Raw genomic sequence first — 17,813 nt, 5'->3', positions numbered from 1 at the left:
AATGTCTCTAATGTTTCGGTGTCAGCACAGACATGCTTTCCTTTCAGATTCACCAGGTGGATCTTCTTTTTTCCGTTCCATTTTTTTTCCATCTTCCTTTCAAAGAAGCACATTTAATATAGTGCTGGAAGGGGTGTCCCTGTCTCCGGTGCAATTCCTTGGCCCACCTGATAAGTCAGAAGAGAGGGCACTTCCATCTTTGAATGCAGATGTTAACTCATAGCTGAGAAAGGTGACTCTTCCAGCCTAGTTCATTCTGCTCAAGGCTCTATCTAACCCTCACAGGGTGCTTGTCTCTGAGGTGTAACTTCATACAGCAACCTTGACTTGTGTATTTTGTGAAGTCCTCTGAGCAAGCTTTTGAATTGAAATAACACTATTTGAAATAACCGTAGCAGTCTAGCTATGCAGAAGGGCCACCGAATATTGCTGAAGAAGCAGCAGCTCCCTTCAAGCACCCGAGCCACATACAGCAACTACCTCACCCATTCTTTAGGCCAGTGTGAGCACACGAGGCTGCTCCTTTGGGTGGCAGAACTGCCAGAGCACCCAGAACTGAAGTGGCAAGATCAAGAGCGTGAGGGTAAAGCTATGCAACAATTATAATAATTAAACTCCACAAAATGACAGGATATTTTGAAACCCAGTCTTTGTATTTATGTTGTTGTTCCTTCTCAGAGTAGAATATCAAGATAATGATGGACATAATACAATTAATCCATAATGTGATGGATTTAAAAGACGATAGGATAAAATGTATTTGAGGTGTTGGTACTAAGTAAATCTAAGGGGGCATAGGCCAGCCAAGGTGACAGTGACTCTTTGCAGAAACGGAGTGGGAAGGGCTCACAGGGAAAGGCTGCTGCTTCCAGCTCCATTTATTGGCAGCTACCACAATGTAGAGGATAGCGGGGTGCTCTGCATGCCCCGTTTCATGAGCAGCCTTATGCACTCCTTGGCTCCAGGACCTCAGAGAGGTCAATAGTCTTGAGTCACCCAGCTTCCTGCTAGGCCAAGCCCAGCGTATTTCTTGCACTGTAACTGACCGAAATAACCTTACTTCTGAGGGAAACTGTGTGGTTTGCATGCCTAACGTTCATACAGGATTAAGTTATGTAAAACCCTTTAGATAGCATCAAAACCAGCCCCTGTTTACTTCTGGATCAATTCACCCCACCCTTCCTATATTATCTCACTAGTGATAGTTCTTGAAAAGAACTGCATGGGAACAGATTGTGAAAGGACAAGTGACTTTGTGATATTCCTATTACTAAATCAGTGCTGTTCCTTGACAAGTGTTGGTGGTCAAGAGAGAGTGGCATGAGATTTTAGGGGTTTTTTTAATGATTTTCTTAGTTAACCAATCCGTAAGTGTCTGTCTCTTGTTAATGTCCTTGAGCGAAGCAATGTCTAATTGGATAAGTGCTTGACTGGGAGGATCTGGAAAATACTTTGAATGTGGCATTAGAGCATCAGTCAGTAGTGTATTTCTTTAGATGTAATGTGGTACAAGGGAAAGTTGAGGTATCATCATGCAGGTGAAAAGTAAAATGTCTAAATATGTTTTCAGCATCAAAATACCATAGCCCTAATTACAAGCTGGGCAGCTTCTGCTGAGGTTCTTGCTAATTTCTTCTAGTGTCCACTGATGTCTCTGCAGCTCCGGAGGTCATAGTCTTTGCTTCTTGTTGCTGCTTGTATGTTGAAATGTAGTATAGTGTAGTATGAAGAGCTGTTTGGCACTGCAGACTTCTTTTAAGAAGAAACAAAATACTTTCCATTGGCAACAGCCTCGTGCACCAGTTCCGCTTAGTGTTTTGGGGGTTTCCAAATGACTTCAAAATCTCTTTTTCACTATTCACATCAGTTTTACTCAGCAGCTCAGCTCCTTCACACCCACTCAGAGGGGTTATCGCCCAGCAGATGGACAAACCAGGCTGTGAATGTGAACCTGGGCAGAGTCAGTATCCACGTTATGCATATCCCACTTGTACTTGAACCAAAGATCCAGTTAAGAGAGAAACTAGGCACTGTCAAGGGTCAGTATTATCCCTTAAAAGAGCTGAGGACTGTTTTATTTTCAGTGTATTATTGACTCTTTGACTGTATAGGTTGATGGTTTTTTTTTTTGCAATAGTTTTGCTTTTTGAAAAGTTAGAACTGACTTTACCATTTTAAGTTTGTGGAGTTTTGCTGTACTTGAGATTTAGGTTTTCAAAACATCATGAAGAAAAGTGACAGGAAAAAAAAAAGAAAGAGAAAAAGAAATTTAGCAATGAAGTAACAACTTACAACATCTAGTATTTTGTTAAAAGAATCATTGTTAAATTGGCCGAGATGCTTAAAACTCCCAGCGACTATTGAACAGCATGCACAGTTAATAATCCCTGTGAATGGTTTTATTATATGCCTGGCAGAAATGTATTCTGCTTAAATATGCAGTTGCAGAATGACTGTGCTGGTGGCTATGTGCTCGCTACCAGTTTATTGACCTGGTAAAGGTTTAGTCTTGGTGGCTGCCTTGGTTTTTACGCAGCCTAGTTTGGAAGTCGCAAGAGTAGTTTTGCAGAACTCTTTTCATCTTAAGATTCACAAGATGTCTCCTTTAGTTTCCTGGAATCGAGATGTTTATTTTGTGCTATGTACAACAGCAACAGTTCTGTAGGTTTCGTAACTTTAAACATTCAAATTAAACTTTTACTGAGATTTTCTTTTAGCATGCATTGCTCTGAATATCACCGGAAGGCGTCTAAATAACAGCACTAGGCAGAAGATGAGTCAGGTAATTCAGTCAGCATCTTTAGAACTGGAATTAAATGTCTCAAATAGCAAATTCTCAGTAGCTACCTCCTTTTATGAAAAATCATTCCGTTCTATCATCCTGATCCAAATAAGAACAAAATCAGAACAATCAACTATTTGTTCTCCAGATTTCCTGGGGCATTTCTGAGGTGAACTTTCATATTCTTGAGAGTTTTTTTTTCTCACTGCTCCGGCCTTGTACCAGTGACATTGTTGAAAGTGACTCAATAAGATACACTCTATGGTGTGGGTAGCTCTTCCCCTGCAGCTGTAAGACAACCACCACAGTGAAGTGTTAGGAGGTTTGGGTGTCTTCTGTGACCAATATAAAGTCATTTGGAAGCCCACTGTGCCCTGAATAGCTTTATGACCAGCCATGAAGACAACTGTTCAGACACTATAGTCAGGAAACCTCATCAAAGGCATTGATCCAAGGACATGTGCTTTTAAAGTGTAATTTGTGGGAACACTAACCAGTTGCACACTAGTCATTTGGATTTTTTAACCAACAACAGTCTAACATACCTGTTTTTATGTCTGTCTGCCTGCCTGTCTATCTCGCTGCTCTTTTTCAGCTTTATGTTCTCAATCCATGCACTGTATTCTAATTGCTACAAAAGTACAAAATAAAGGATGTGTTGAAGAACAGGATACCTAATAACTGTGATTAAAAAAAAGAGAAAATGTCCCAATTTCTCATTCACAATGCACATTTCCTGACTATTAATCATGCTGCATGCGTTTTCGCTGTGATGATAACGTTAACTGTGGAACTGAGAGACATCCTGAGTGTTTATTCATTTAAAGTGTATTTGACAGAGGTAGGAAAACTAGAGTTGATCAAAGAACCAGTGTAATCGGTGGGAATCTTTCCATCAGTTTCAGCAGGCTTACAACCACCTTTGTTATTTGTACCAATTATTCATCATCTTTTGGCTGCAGCCAGTATTTTGTGCAGCAATATTATTCTTTTCCTTTTTTTTTAATTTAAAGTGGTTCAGAGATTAAGTTCCATCTTCTCAAGCTAAACATCCAATGGACCCTGCAGTATCTGTAGCCTGCATTTAGCTGAGAGCACCGTTCGGTGAATCAGGTGGCAGTGATGCAGTTGCCTGGTTGCGTGATTGTAACTTCCAGCAGATGTGGGATCCTTCAGAGGAGGGCTGTGGTAAGTCGTGGTGTCACTCATGGTACCAATGGAGACATTTTTCCTGACAAGTGCATAACGGTTGCATTTCATTAGGATGGAAATTTGTCTTCCAGTGAACCATGGCCCCAGAGCAGAGCATTCCCTCTTTTCCATGCACATGCCCGGGTTACCAAACATCTCCTTGCGGATGAGGGTCCCCAGCTCTGGACCCACTGGTGGCATCGTGTGCAGTGACCATATTGTGCCATGGGATGTCGCTGGATCCTCCTGCGGCTGCTGGAAAAGGGTGCCTGGGGTGTCATCTTTCCTGCCAAAATCTTTACCCAAAATCAACAAAGCCACATACACATTCTGGTTCAAATACTCATGCAAACATTTATGCAACTGTTTGCGGGATTTGACTTTTTCAAATAAAATTTCCATGAGCAAAGCTTCAGTACAGCTGCTTCCAGAAAAACAAATGAGAAGATTCATGTGTATCACTGAAATGTATTTAACTGGGAATTTGTCATAATATTCTCCAAACATTTTTCATGAATTGATCCAACTCTAAGGTTTGGACTATTTCCATCTTTAGTATAATGCTGCTGTGCTGTGTGGAGTTTATCCCTGTAGCCTAATACCATGAAAAGAGGGGAAATAGAGAAAGCTACACAAAGCAAACACTGTCTGAATCTGAATAATTGCATTAGATGTTTGACGATCAGGAGATTAAATATTGTTTGTCTTAAAAAAGGCACCTGACAAGCAGAGAAAATTAAGCTGGCAGACTTTAAACCAGTTTGGGTAATACTGTTGTCTGGAATATCTTAACTGCATTTTTTTTAAATTAATTAAATTTGCCAAAGCAGCACCCAGTGGAACAGCACAGGTGAAGCTCTCACAATTTCTTGTAGAAAATCCTAAATTCAAGGGGAAAAATCAATCAAGGACAAAAAAATGTGTTCTTTCCTGTGTGTAATAAATCAGGTCTGGAGCTTTCTACAGCCATGAAGTACTGGTTTTAATTGCAGCCTGGGAAGAGCTGCTGTTAAAAACATGGTATCTGTCAAGCCATTATCCTGTCAGAAGGTGCCACGATTTTCATATTTTATTAAAAATAAATCAGATGAAATATTTATTGTTAGAAGGAGTGTGCTATTGCCACCGGTAACATAACTTCATCGTAGCTCTTGGCTCTGGAGTTTATATTGTGCACCTGTGCAGCCCTGAGCATGCCAAGAAAAACACTCTCCAGGACAGGGGCGCCGTCGTCATCCTTAATCTGTGGGAAGTGCCAGGTGAAGTTATGGAGCAGTATAGCGGTTAATGTATAAAAAGACTCCGCTGTGCTCTCTTGGACTAAGTTTCCACTCCGGGGGTTTGCACGGCAAGTAAATAGCAAGGAGCCACAGGACTATCCAGTAGCACTCTAGGCTTACACACTTTAATATACTTATTCTGGCCACACTGCTTTGAGGTAGGGCAGTGCTATTAGCCCCATTTTATAAATACTGCATGCCACTGAGGTCTGCAGTATGCAGAATATTATTTGTACTGCTAACTGAATCCCCACAGGAGTCTAGCTGCTTGTATTAAGCTTTTATAACATGACTTATTGCTGCAGTTCCTGGGAATTTTTGAATGAAGTGAAATGAGATATTTTCGTTCCTGTTGTGTATTCTTTAACCATCTGTTTCACCTCACTTTTTAAATGTGTTGCTGGGGTTAGGGCAAATGGAGAGACTTTAGCATTTGAACAACAGGTTTCCATATTCATATTCCAGCTCAAAAAATAGACACAAACAGGCAAAAAAATGGAAGAAAAAAGACAAGAACCTTCACTTCCATTGCTCCCTCTCGTTCCTGCATCGCTCCTCGGTAGGCACAAGAGAAATAAGGTTCCCTGCTGCTTTAGTGTGCGTGTGCTTGGCCAGGTGCTGCAGTTCAAACAGCAATGTCCTTGTCTCTTCCTCAAAAACGGGCCCATATTTTCAACTTCTCAAGGAAAGAAACCTGACATCTTTTCCTCTGCAAATACATGGGCCTCCAGCAAATCCTAAGTGACTGTGAGATCTCTGATACTGAAGACCGTATAAAAATCAGAATGTAATAGCTGGGTTTGCAGAAGTGTCAACACAGCCAATTTTGTTATCCTTCCTTTGAATACGGGGATGATCTTTTATATTGGAGCATATTTATTATAGCTGGAAAACCATCTTTTATAGTAAGAGCTAATGTTTGAACTTTGCACATTATTCTGAAATACAAGAGAAATGCAGGCGCTGCTAATAACAAAGTCAAGGCAATTTAAATCCTTTTAAAGCGTCCACAAAGGAGCCTTTGATAAGAAGCAACTTTCATCAGCCTCAAAGGCTAGGCAGTTTAGTATGTGCTATTTATTAAGTTTATACGTAGACAGTAGTAATTTTACATTTGGCTGGGGAAGAACAGCGGAAAATTGCAACATGTATGTGAAAGCACTAGTGGTAGACTTACAAGTTTTGAAATAAAAATGTATTTTATGTTAATATCTTTTTAAATGGGGTTATGCACCGTTTAAAGATGTAATTTGCTTTCCATTAGTACCCTGACAGTGCACAACAATTCTGTGCACTCTAAAGTCTTTGGTCTTCTCCCAGCAAAAAGAAGCAAACTATTAGAGGTGCATACTGCAGAATAGGCTATAAGAGGCTGCTCATTTCATTCATGTTTTTTAATCTTGTTTTCAGTTCCTCCATTTGTCCTATTTTCCATTGTGTGCCCCATAAAAGAACTTGCATGTAGGAAGCGAAGATGTGCAAAATAAGGAGAACTGGTTTTGGATTTGGGTTGGGCTGGTTAGGATGTTTTGGCAAAATCCCCCCCAAATTTGAATGACGATGAAGTCAATTTAGCTGTTTTGATTTTGAAACATCTCCATGGCAGGGCTATTGGAATCATTTTCACAAGCTTAAGTAGCTTGGAAAAAAAAATCTTACTTTATCTACAAGTGCTGCAAACTGATGGCCAGTTCTGGCTTTTGATACTGCTTCCTGCTGTCTGATTTGAGAATAAGGACTGTGGGATCCATTATCTTGGAAAGTTTTCTTCCATCATTTTGGTATACTTTTTGTTGTTCTGAATTGAAGGGAGGCAGAAGAATAGAGAAGCAGAAAAATACTAGAGGTGAAATAACATCTGTTTGAAAGATATCACTTTGATTTGTCTTAAAGAGAAACAAACTGGAATAGGAGCATGTGCGTCCTTTTGAGAATTGAGCATAAACAGGAAAATGAACAATTAATTCTTTCCACAAGCACTTTTTGGTTTCTAGGCATTTCATTTTTTTTTAGGCAGGGGAATTACATGGCGTTTGGATCTTATTCAGTTTTAATCCAGGCTGATTTATTGCCAAGGAGAGCAGAGATCCTGAGATCAAATACAAATTGTAATGTGTTACAGCATGGTGCATGTCTCCATAGAGAGTCTTAATATTTCTTTGAAATATCTTCTCTTGTGATTACACTGTCTTAAAGAGAAAATAAATGCTAATTCATAGATAATACGGAAGTGCAATCAGTGGCCACACCAGAAATGACCAGCAATGTTCCTGGGTTTTGTACACCTGAAAAGCGAGATTTAAACTCAGCTCATACCTCTCAACACAGAAATTTTGCAGGAGGAAGCCTCACCAGCTGATAACAGGTGTTGGGCTAGAGGATGTCTGTCCAGAACAGAAGTACAACTTTCCATAGCAGACTGAGGGGACATTCCTCATTTAGACACCTGCGCTTTGCCCTGAATGAAAACACATCTGATAAGACTGCTTTGCAGCCAAGTGTCCTCACCCGCTTTTCTAGCCTACCGCTCAAGCCAGCAAAATCCCATGGATACGGCAAATAGGAAAGAGGAGAGACCTGCTTCCTCTGCAGGCTGTTGCTCCTCTCTGAAGTTGCTGGGGGGACATTTTCAGCCTTGGGACTCTGAAGGGTGGTGGCATTGCCTGCCTGCAGGTGTGACTGTGTCACACTGCAGGGGAATGGCTTTGCCGTGTTCTTTGTGTTGAATGTGGCTTAGACTACTCCTCTAATAGAAAAGTTAACAAGTAAAGAGAAAAATGAGTCAACAGAATTTATAATAAATATTTTTCATCTCGATAGTGTTTGTTATAGCTTTTTGCATAATACCTTTTAGCAAATATTCTGATCTATATTAATCGGTGTAGTGACTCAGTTAGGAAGATGGATAGTTTGTTTGCATGCCCACGATTTGCTGCTTATATTTTCTAAATAAGGAATTCGGAGTTGGTGAGAGCTTTTCACCTCCATCTTGAGTGATTTGCAGGTGTTAAACCAGACCCTGCTGAAGCAGCAGGGATACCAGGGTACCAGAGATATCTCTCTCAGAACTGTTTCAGTCACCTCATCAGCAGCAGCATATGGTTTCACTTCCAAGTGTTTAACGTTTCCATTTCCTCAGGAAATCATTCTTTCTATTTTTTAAACTCTTGAAACTGGGTGGATATTTTTACTGGTGGCCGGGCTGAGAACGACGCGGCAGCGAGAAGGCCCCGGCGAGGCCTTCTGGTCGCGCTGCGAGCGCCGCTCGCTCGCGCGCGTGGCCGGCCTGCCCCGTGCCGCACAACCCCTTGCTCTGCTGCCTGCCTTTCAGTTAGACAGCTCTGCACCTCTCCTGCTTGCTTCTGGGATGTTTCTTCTTTCTTAGTCCGCTCCAGGCCCCATGTTAACTCCGAACAGAATCCTCCGTCTCGCTTGGTGAGGTCAGCTCCAAGATCAGCGCCTAAGAAAATATTTTCTGTCACCTACAAGGAATGAAAACAGTTACCTCATGTATTTATTCTCTGTATTGGTATATCCAGCGCTTAAGTGAACATTACCAAGGAGTGGATGGCTCCAGGGAACTGCTCTGGCTCTTGTGTTTTCAGAGATTATTTCTGGTATTTCCTTTTTCCTCATTACAAATGGGTCACCATTCTTGTGCGTTGGCCAAGTTATAGGCTGTAAAAGAAAGTCTGCTTGTATCTTTATGTTTAGATTATCCACATATGTAGTAGTGTTTAGCTTCTTGTTTTCTTCAACTGGCATGTTACAAAGTACTGCTATTCAGTATGCAATATGCATGCTGATGTAGCTGATATTACTAGCCCTTTATTTAGAAAAGAATCCTCTTTGCTACAGTATCACCATACTATAAAATCTTTGAAAAACTAACAGAGCATTTTGTACCACAAACTTTGCATCTAACAACACTGTACAAGAGAAAATGTAGACAAATTAGCTGCTTAAATGTTTCTGTTGGTCTGTTATTTTATTTTGCAACATATCTGTAATTCAGATTAAGAAATCGTATTTACAAAATTACTGTGAATTAGGGCTTCCAGAGGGATCAATTTCTGAGATAAGGAAGGCTTGCACTACCAACATGCAGGGTGTATATTTTATTCATGTCCTTAGCAGAGTTAGTTAATCAAGGCAGCGTAAAGAGCGTCAGAGCGACCCAGTCCCTGCCCCAGCGCTGCCCGCAAAGCGCCCCCGAGCTCAGCAGCTCCGGCTCTGCACAGCTCGGTGACATTTCATTGCTATTTTGATCCACTTGGGCACTGACTGAATTCCCTTGCTTACCACCAGAATGAGAAAAGCATTTCCCTTCTGGCTAAAAATGCTCCTTGGTCAAGTGGCATAGACTTGTAACGCTTGCAAGGACACCCCGAGGCGGCTGAGCACGAGGCTGGTCCTGCTGCCTCTCTCGCCATACGCGTCTGTGTCATGATGTCCCAAGCTACAGGCTCCAAGCAATGCAAGCAAACCAGTGTCACAAGCTTATTGCTGGTAGTTAGATAGGATAGAGGTCAAGTTAAGATTAACATGGTGATTTAGATCCCACCTCATTTGTTAGAAAGTATCAAAACATAGAAATCTTCTAGATAGAGTGAATGAAATCCTGATCCAAAGTGGACTGGCCATGCCAGTCACAAAGTGGTTCTGGTACCTTGTCCCAGATTGTTCAAGCAAAGCAGACCGGAGCAGGATCACGCTGAATTAAGAGCACAGACCAGCTAATCCCAGTGTGCATCTCCAGTGAGAACCTGGTAGGTGCATCAGAGGTTCCTGAGGTGCTGCCCCAGCTGCACACGGGTAAAGCAAGGGTTGTCCTCCGTCTCTGCGAGGGAGATGTGGAAGGACCGGGGCCGTCACATTCCCATGTACAACCTGACTGCAGCCCAGCTGCAGGTGAGCAGGTTTGGGATCTCGTGCTCTTTCTGGTTTTGGTCCAGGTTCTGTGGGGGCAAGGGTGACCCATGGCGAGCGCATCCTCCTGCTGTGTGCCTGAATGACCAATGTGAGCTTGGCCACAGATTTCTGCCAGCGGCTTTTCCTTTGGTGTGGATGAAGGGTGGGAGTGGACAAAACAACAAGGCCGTAAAAGACATTGCACAAGTTACCCCAGGCCTGAGAAAAGTAACCACGGCGCTGACAACTTGTGTGGGTTCCGCATGTCTGTTTGCAGCGTTGTGTTATGTGTTTAGGAGCTGGTTGTTTCCATAATAACAGCAAGTGCCATATGGCAGCGAGGAGGGTGGTGAGAAGAGCGCTTAAGGAAACACAGTATGTTGTTTGACATGTGTGTGTGCTTCCAAAGCCGTAACGTGCTCGAGCGAGCACGGCTGCTCCCAGCAGGCTGAGGGATTCGCTGCTGCTGCCAAAACAATATCCAGAGTTCTCTTCATTTGTGCTGGTACAGTGTCAGTTAGGGATGCCTGTCCTTTTCCTGCACATGGTGCCTATAATGGGTAAAGGACTCCTTGTTTTAATAGAGTCGTGGTGCTGGGCGTAGGGAAGAGGCATTGAAAAATCACATTTAAGGAAAAATAAACTTCGGCAAAGGTGTGGGGTGTAACAGAAACCCAACAGCTGGATGCCATATGACCTCTGCATTGGTTAATGCTCAGCAAGAAAATAGCAGGAATTCCGAAACCTGTAAGAAAAGCATATTTTGCAGTAATTACTTAGTAGCGAGCAGCTTTAGCTTTTCCAGAGACTAGGTGCGTTTTAGTGCATGTCTGGGAAGGAACCGGAACAGTCAAGACAAATTCCACTTTTCCTGCTCTTTAATGTGTAGATTTATGTTTCAAGGATGTGTAGGTTGCTCCTCAATTTCCCATAAATTCTGCCAGTCTGATGGTACCTTTGCAAAGTACATACAATTCTGGCAGGGAAAAATCTGAAATTCTCTTTTTGCAATAGCTGAATAGCTTCTGTGGAGCTTTCACCTATATCATCTCTGTACAACTGAGCCTGTCGTGTTTGATTTTTAAAGCCATTAATTATATTTGTACTTTGATATCTGAAATGGAGGGGGAGGCAAGCATGGAGAAGGAAGTTCTAATTAGGGTCACAGTTCTGCCCTCACTTACAATGTTTTAAATTCCTAATCAACCCTAAAAGCAGAGAGCAGCTCTTCAGATTTTCATGCCTCTCTTCTTCTCTTTATTGCCTCTAGAGAGAGATTACTGCAGTATATGCGAAAAGCAGCCCATTGGAAGGCTTCTGTTTCGGCAGTTCTGTGAAACTCGACGCGAGCTTGAGCGCTGCATTAGGTTCCTTGACTCAGTGGTAAGTCAATTCTGGCGATGTTTTGCGGTGCTTGGCAGCGCTCTGTTCCTGGGCAATGAGCTCAAGAGCAGCGCTGGAGACACACAGCACTGCTCTGAGGGTCCCCACCTCGGCCCTGCGACACCTTCCGCGCACCGGCAGATTGGCGTAGCTCTGCAGCTGCGTGCTCAAAAGATTCCCTCAAGAACTCCCTGCTTAATGGGGTGTGATTTTGTATCTAACACACCTGGGCAAGTTGTTGGTCAAGGCACGAGCACCTGAGCCAGTGTGATTCATGTCCTCTCATGCCCGTGAAGCCTGCAGAGGGGGACGGAACTGGAGGGAAGGAAAGACAACCAATGGATTGACAGGATGAGAATGAGGATTGTGATGATAATCATAATAATATTTAGCCCTTATCAACCCTTTCATCAGTAGACTTCAGGGTGATATACAAAGAACGCCCCAGTTGTTATCGAGGTTTTTCTGATGTTTAAAAGTGACTTGATTGCAATCACCACCAAGAAAGTGGTGACAAATCTGATAATGAAGTCCAACTACCCAATTTCCACTCCGGTATCACTTAGCCAATTAGCCATTGAGCAAAACACTCCCCCAAACACTCTGGGGAACCTCAAGCTCCCTCTAAAGCATGTTGCACATTCTCAGATCCAGAGATTGTCACTGGCATGAAAGGTAAAGGCAAATTTGTACCTGACAGGCAGAGAAAACTGCCCCATTTCACTGCTGTCTGTGAGGGTTTAGGGGCTTTGCTCTTCATCAGGCACTAACAGACAAAGCAAAACAATGAATCCCGCCAGGAATAAAGTTGCTTTGTACTGAGGTGAAGCTATTTGTCAGTTATGGGCATTTATCAGGATTACACTAAAGTTATGCTGTAAATCAGAGAGGGACATATGATCAAAATATTTATACTAGTCTAACAGAATCTATAGTAAGTATAGTAAATATTCACCACAGAAAGTGCTGGATAAAGTGCTACTAAAATTAATTTATTTGGCATTTTTGATCTCCACACAATTTATAATATTTTGAACCTTTTTTTCTTAGATTCATTCAGCAATTTGATTTCACAGTCAGACTGCTAAATCATAGAAATGTGCTGTAAAATTGGCTTTTTCCTTGGATGGCTTACAGCAGTGCTGAAGAAAGATGACATTTGGCTTAAAGTACTAGTTATATTAGACATTAGGTGTCCGTGCTGCAGTAGGTAAAAAATGATCCACTTTCTGCTTACCAGTCTATAGAAGCAGGTGGCATAAAAGGGTCAAAAACTGCACATAATCAACTGATAAAACAAAAGAGGAGATTTTACCAATTGCATTTAGTGCTCACATTGATAAACCACAGCACTGCTCTTCAACACCTAGATCTGAAGGACCCATACAGAATTCTTTACAGGGGATATACCCAAGATCCTGCTGTTAGGACTCTCTCTCTGTTCACCTCAACAGAAAGTGTCCTGCTTAGCTTCATGTGACCAAATAAAGCATTTGCTCTTCTATTTCTGCTAGGTAAAAAAGTAGCCTTTCAATGAACACCTGCAGGGCACTCAGGTAGAAAGGTCTCTGTAAGAGATTTTGGGTGGTCATAATTTCCATGTCACATTCCTAGCCAACACCAGTCACTGGTAGCGATTTCCCCCTGTGGAAGGGCTTAGCCAAACAGGTCCACAGAACTATTTTATTCTGGCAGATGTGCTGTGCAGCTGTGCTGCAGGCATGCGGGCAGCAGTACATTTCAGATACACGGAATGGGTTTATCCTGCCCCAGCCATCTCCTAGTCAGGTGTGTGCCACTGATTAGATGCCAAACGCCAACCTGGGGGTAGATACCACCGTGGAATTACCACAGAAAGAGTGATGCCTTCAGCCCCATGGAGACTGGCTGTTGTTTGTCCCCTTAGAAAGCCACAGGAATCAGCGGGGCGACAGCAACCCAACAATTCCCCATGTGGTTTTAATCCAGACAAAGCAGGAATTGAGGAAGGGGCTATGGTTACAGCAACTGGGGCATCTGCAAGCCTCTGCTCTTTTGTTGCTCCTTGTAGTAGTTGCAATCGCCACATTCTTGTTCCAGTTGCACCCAGGGGCTACAGAGAACACATTGTGCAAGCTGTGCACACGCATGGTAAGAGACATGTGTGCTGCAAACGTACTGTTTAAGTGGACAAATGTAGAAGAGTCTGGGCAAGAGGACACATTACTGGCCCCCCAACTTTGGCTGGGCAAGAGGACACATTACTGGCCCCCCAACTTTGGCTCTTTATCTTCCTCTTGCAGCAGCACAACAAGCTCCACAGCATGATAACCTCTACTGGGGGACCTCTCCTTCCATGCAGGCCAGAGGTCTATTCCCTTCCAGGCTGAGACTGGCACTAAGAGCAGTTTATGGGCAAAATGTCTAGCTGTGTGGCAGTCTGAACATTTACCCTGTCTCTCTTCTTTTCTCAAGTTAATTAACAGCAGTCTCCTTTGTTTATTGATTTCAAATTCTGAACAAGTTTGCTCCCAGCCAGTGAAAATCCCTGTGTTGTCCAATATTAAGGTCTAGCAATGCAGCCCATAACCATTAAATTGGATGATTGCTACTGAAATTCACCCAGCGGGGTCACACTGTGTTGAGTGAGTAGTGGGATTCAGGCCAAGTCCTATATTAGCCAAAAAAGTTCCATAATGAGACCAAAAATTTGACTTTATGGCCTATTCTGAGACCACCAGGAATGTGAAATATACCCTTTTAGAGACCACCTGCTGTAACAAGCCCTGAGCAGAAAAAAGCCAAGAGTCTCCATTTTCTTTTGGCTTAGTTATCTTTCTAGCGCTGGATGCAAAACCGAGCTTTTATGTAACATAAATAAAAAGGAATAAAGAAAAATATTTAGCTGTTCATCAGAGTCTCACAAAGCCAAAAGATATTAAGATTATCTCTCTCTTACAGAGAGAAACCAAAGCTTAGAACATGGTTAAGTGTTTTTACCAGGTCTCGCAGTAAGTCACTGGCAGAAGCAAGAAGTCAGGGCCTCCCAGTTTTTAGCCCAGCTGCCTGCAAAGGAAGCAACAGATCAGCGCTCCTGGTAGGAAACCAGCAGCTGTGTGAGATCAGCACCCCACCAGTAATCCCCACTTCCCTACTTAGGTGAGACTGAGAGTTGCAAAATGCTCTCACACCCTTACCTTATGATACATAAATAGAGAAAAATTCACACCTTGCTGAACATTTATTTCTGCTGTTGGGTGAAATAATTAGCCTGGTCTGGTATAGTCTTCAGCAAATCTGATTTTAGCAACATGTTTTTTTTTTTTGTCTGTACAATTAAAGCAGTTGATGTTAGGCTGCCTTTCTGAAGGAGAAAGGATTGTGTCATTGCGTCCTGCATGTGTGGAGCTGTTACCTCCACTGCTTTCAGTTACCTCCAGAACTTCTGAATACTTTGGCCAATGTCAAGCCATAATTGAGATTAGAGTGCTGAGAGATATAAAGTGTTGTCTGAGAAGAGTGTTTGGGTAATTAGCCACAATCCATCAGCTGTAAAATGGGCTACAAAGGTAAGTGGTTTGTAAGCAGTAATTCTCAACATTTGTGATAAAAATGGAGAGCTACAGAGCTCACAGAGAGCATGTCAGCATGTCTGGGCCCTGGATGCCTCTCGGAAATGAGGCTACAGCAATCCCTTCTCCTACCATGTGTGACAAAATCCTAGGAAATGAGGGCCATCTCCCATATGGGTATTGTGCAAGCCAGTCATGACAGGGCTCCTGACAGGGGTCCTCCTTTGACTAGGGAGAAATATATAGTAACAAGTGCCAATGGACACAACTTGTCTGTATTTATATGAACGTGTTGTCATGTACATCTGTGCACATAAGCACAAAGACAAACTCTCATATTAACAGATCACCAAAATCTTACATAGCCTTTCCACTGATAGAGCTATACAAACATAAACTATTATCATTAAATCGAGCTGTTTTTGTGATTAAATTAGCTCTTGCATGAACCCTTAACAAAGATTTCACACACAGCCTTGCAGCACACTTTGCTATACTTAGAAATATTCCATCCACGTCATACAACTTTGTAGATGGTGAAAGATAGCTATTAAAATAAAGTGTTAAAGAATACATTTCCTGTGCTGAGAGGCAGGCCAGTCAGCAGCTGACCTGTCAGCAAGATACGTTTCCTTCGCAGACAGACAGGGTCTGCAGTATCAGAACGTGGCAGCTCAGCAGGGACCTCCTACCTGCATCCCCTTCCCAGCAATACCCCTTCCCGCCGCTCATGTTTCCTTCTCCTATCGTCTCATTTTAGTGTGTCTTTATAAAGGCAAAAACTTACAGCAGGCTTCTTAACTCCTTTCCCTGCTTCAGTTTAATGCTTTCAGTTTTAATAGCTTTCTTTTTCAGGGGAGGCCACGTAACGTGGGCCACATTTAGTCTAGTGGATAGAGCTGTGAGGGGGCTATGGCTAATTCTGGTCCAGGAGATGATTTTCCTTCTGAGCTGCAGCCACACTCACCAAGAAGTATGGCCTGTAGAGGAAAATAGCCCTGGTGCCTCTCTAGGTTGTTTTTGCTTGTGTTGAACCAGCACCAGGACTGGGAGTGAGATGCATGGTTACCTCAGTGCAGTTTGCAGCTGAATGCTTCACTAGACATTACACTTATCTGGGGTAGAAGGAGGAACAGGCACCCATTTAATGTCAGTTGTAAAAACCTTGCCTCTTTGTTAGAGTGTTTTCCTTTAGTTAAGTCCCTTATGTGGTATGTAAACCATCTGTGTATGTGTGTCTTAAAGCTGTTCAAGGTTTTTTCCATCAAAAATGCCAGTTTGTTGATACCAACAAACTCATTAACTCAACAACTGTTTTTAAATATTCAAAAGGTCTCTTTTTAGTCTCTGTTTAAATATGAAAAATGTGCTTTCAAGTTAACTTCTCACTTAGAAATGTGAGTGATTGTGAATGCAAGCTGTTTGGTTTCTTCCTTCCAGTTTTCAGTCAAATATTTTGCATTTTCATTGGAGCCAAGTGTAAGGATACTTGCTAGAGTGAAGCAACAACCACAGGGCAGAAGTACAGGGAGGGCGTGAGCAGGAGCAGAAGAAAATAGAGTATCCGGGGAGAACAGAGAAGGAAACTAGGGAAGTATTGGTATAAAACTGAGATCAAAATGCCAATAGCCTCCTGTGAAAGTCGTTGTATCGCTCAAAAGTTGACCCCATTGCTTCTGTGCTTCACCATCCTCTGATTTCTAGCCAACAGCCTAAAGCCACGCTGGTGGAAGGCACCATTCCCATCTCCATCTCCTGGGAGGTAGAAGGGACCCAACTCTTGTGACTGTGAGAGAGAGCCCAACTTCTTCTACAGGGTGATCCCTTAGGCTTGTTTCTTCCAATATTCAAGGAGAATACTTGATGAAATGAAACATCAGAATTAAGGTTGCTTCTGTGAACATCCACTGGGTCCCCATGTCTCAGCCAGTAACGTGGATTTTCATCCAAAGTGCTTCCTCACAAATCGCTCTGGCAATGTTCTCTTCAGGTCACCATCACTCTTGGCTCCCTGAGGTTCTTCCTTGGCCTTCCCTGCTGTGCATGACTCCCAAACGAGGCCATAGACTGGACTTTCCTCCTTCCCATGCAGTTTCCCATCCCATGGTTTTGTCCTTCACCATGGGCGACTGCTCTGGAGGGAAGGGAGCTCCTCACCCCAGTGCATCCATTCAGCCAGTGTTGCTTCTAGGAGCCACCAAAGTAACTACAACCTCAGAAGCAGCAGCCAGAAGCAAAGTTAGTAACAAATGGCAGCCAGCCCACATCCTCTCGCCATGTGGACTGACGGATCCGTGTCTGCCCACAGAAAGAGCCTTCCCCTGCAGCTCGTCCCATGCAGCCAGAGTGATCGTAAATCCTCCCCTCATTTATGAGCTATGAATAGGGCCCTGTCTGACCTAACTAGGGCATGGAGAAGCTATTAGACTTCAGAGAAGGAGCCTTGAAACACATGCCTGGGTTCATCAAAGGAATAATGGAAAAATCTTCTTTTCCACATGGATTTTAACTAATGGTGTTATTTCTAGCAATTAGAGACTTGCAGACTGTAGCCATGTTTCTGAGTGTTGTGGAAGAAGAGGATGTATCTTGTGATTTAAGCATAAGATTGAGAGTTAAGGACCCTGGTACGCGTCCAGGCACACGGCAGGGTGAACGTGGGGAAGGCACTCTGTCTCAGTACACGGGTAATTCTTGCTGTAATAGCAATCTGTG

The 17,813-nt window shown here is 42.8% G+C and overlaps 1 protein-coding gene across 2 annotated transcripts in view; it reads left to right on the top strand.

The window, feature by feature from the left end:
- The window catches only part of GRK5 (G protein-coupled receptor kinase 5), a 150,964-nt gene that overhangs the window by 84,984 nt on the left and 48,167 nt on the right, over positions 1-17,813 (top strand). The window contains exon 3 of one of the 2 annotated variants that reach the window (XM_088520087.1): positions 11,435-11,547. The exons of the other annotated variant lie outside the window; for it this stretch is intronic. Coding sequence (XP_088376213.1) covers positions 11,435-11,547 — 113 coding nt within the window. The remainder of the gene's footprint in view (positions 1-11,434; positions 11,548-17,813) is intronic. 2 annotated transcript variants of the gene reach the window in all.

Source organism: Tinamus guttatus, unplaced genomic scaffold (assembly GCF_059628265.1).
Source record: "Tinamus guttatus ecotype Peru unplaced genomic scaffold, ASM5962826v1 Tinamus_guttatus_pri_ptg000079l, whole genome shotgun sequence".
Taxonomy (NCBI): domain Eukaryota; kingdom Metazoa; phylum Chordata; class Aves; order Tinamiformes; family Tinamidae; genus Tinamus; species Tinamus guttatus.
Note: the sequence above shows the minus strand (reverse complement) of the source record. Positions and strands in the feature narration are given on the sequence as shown.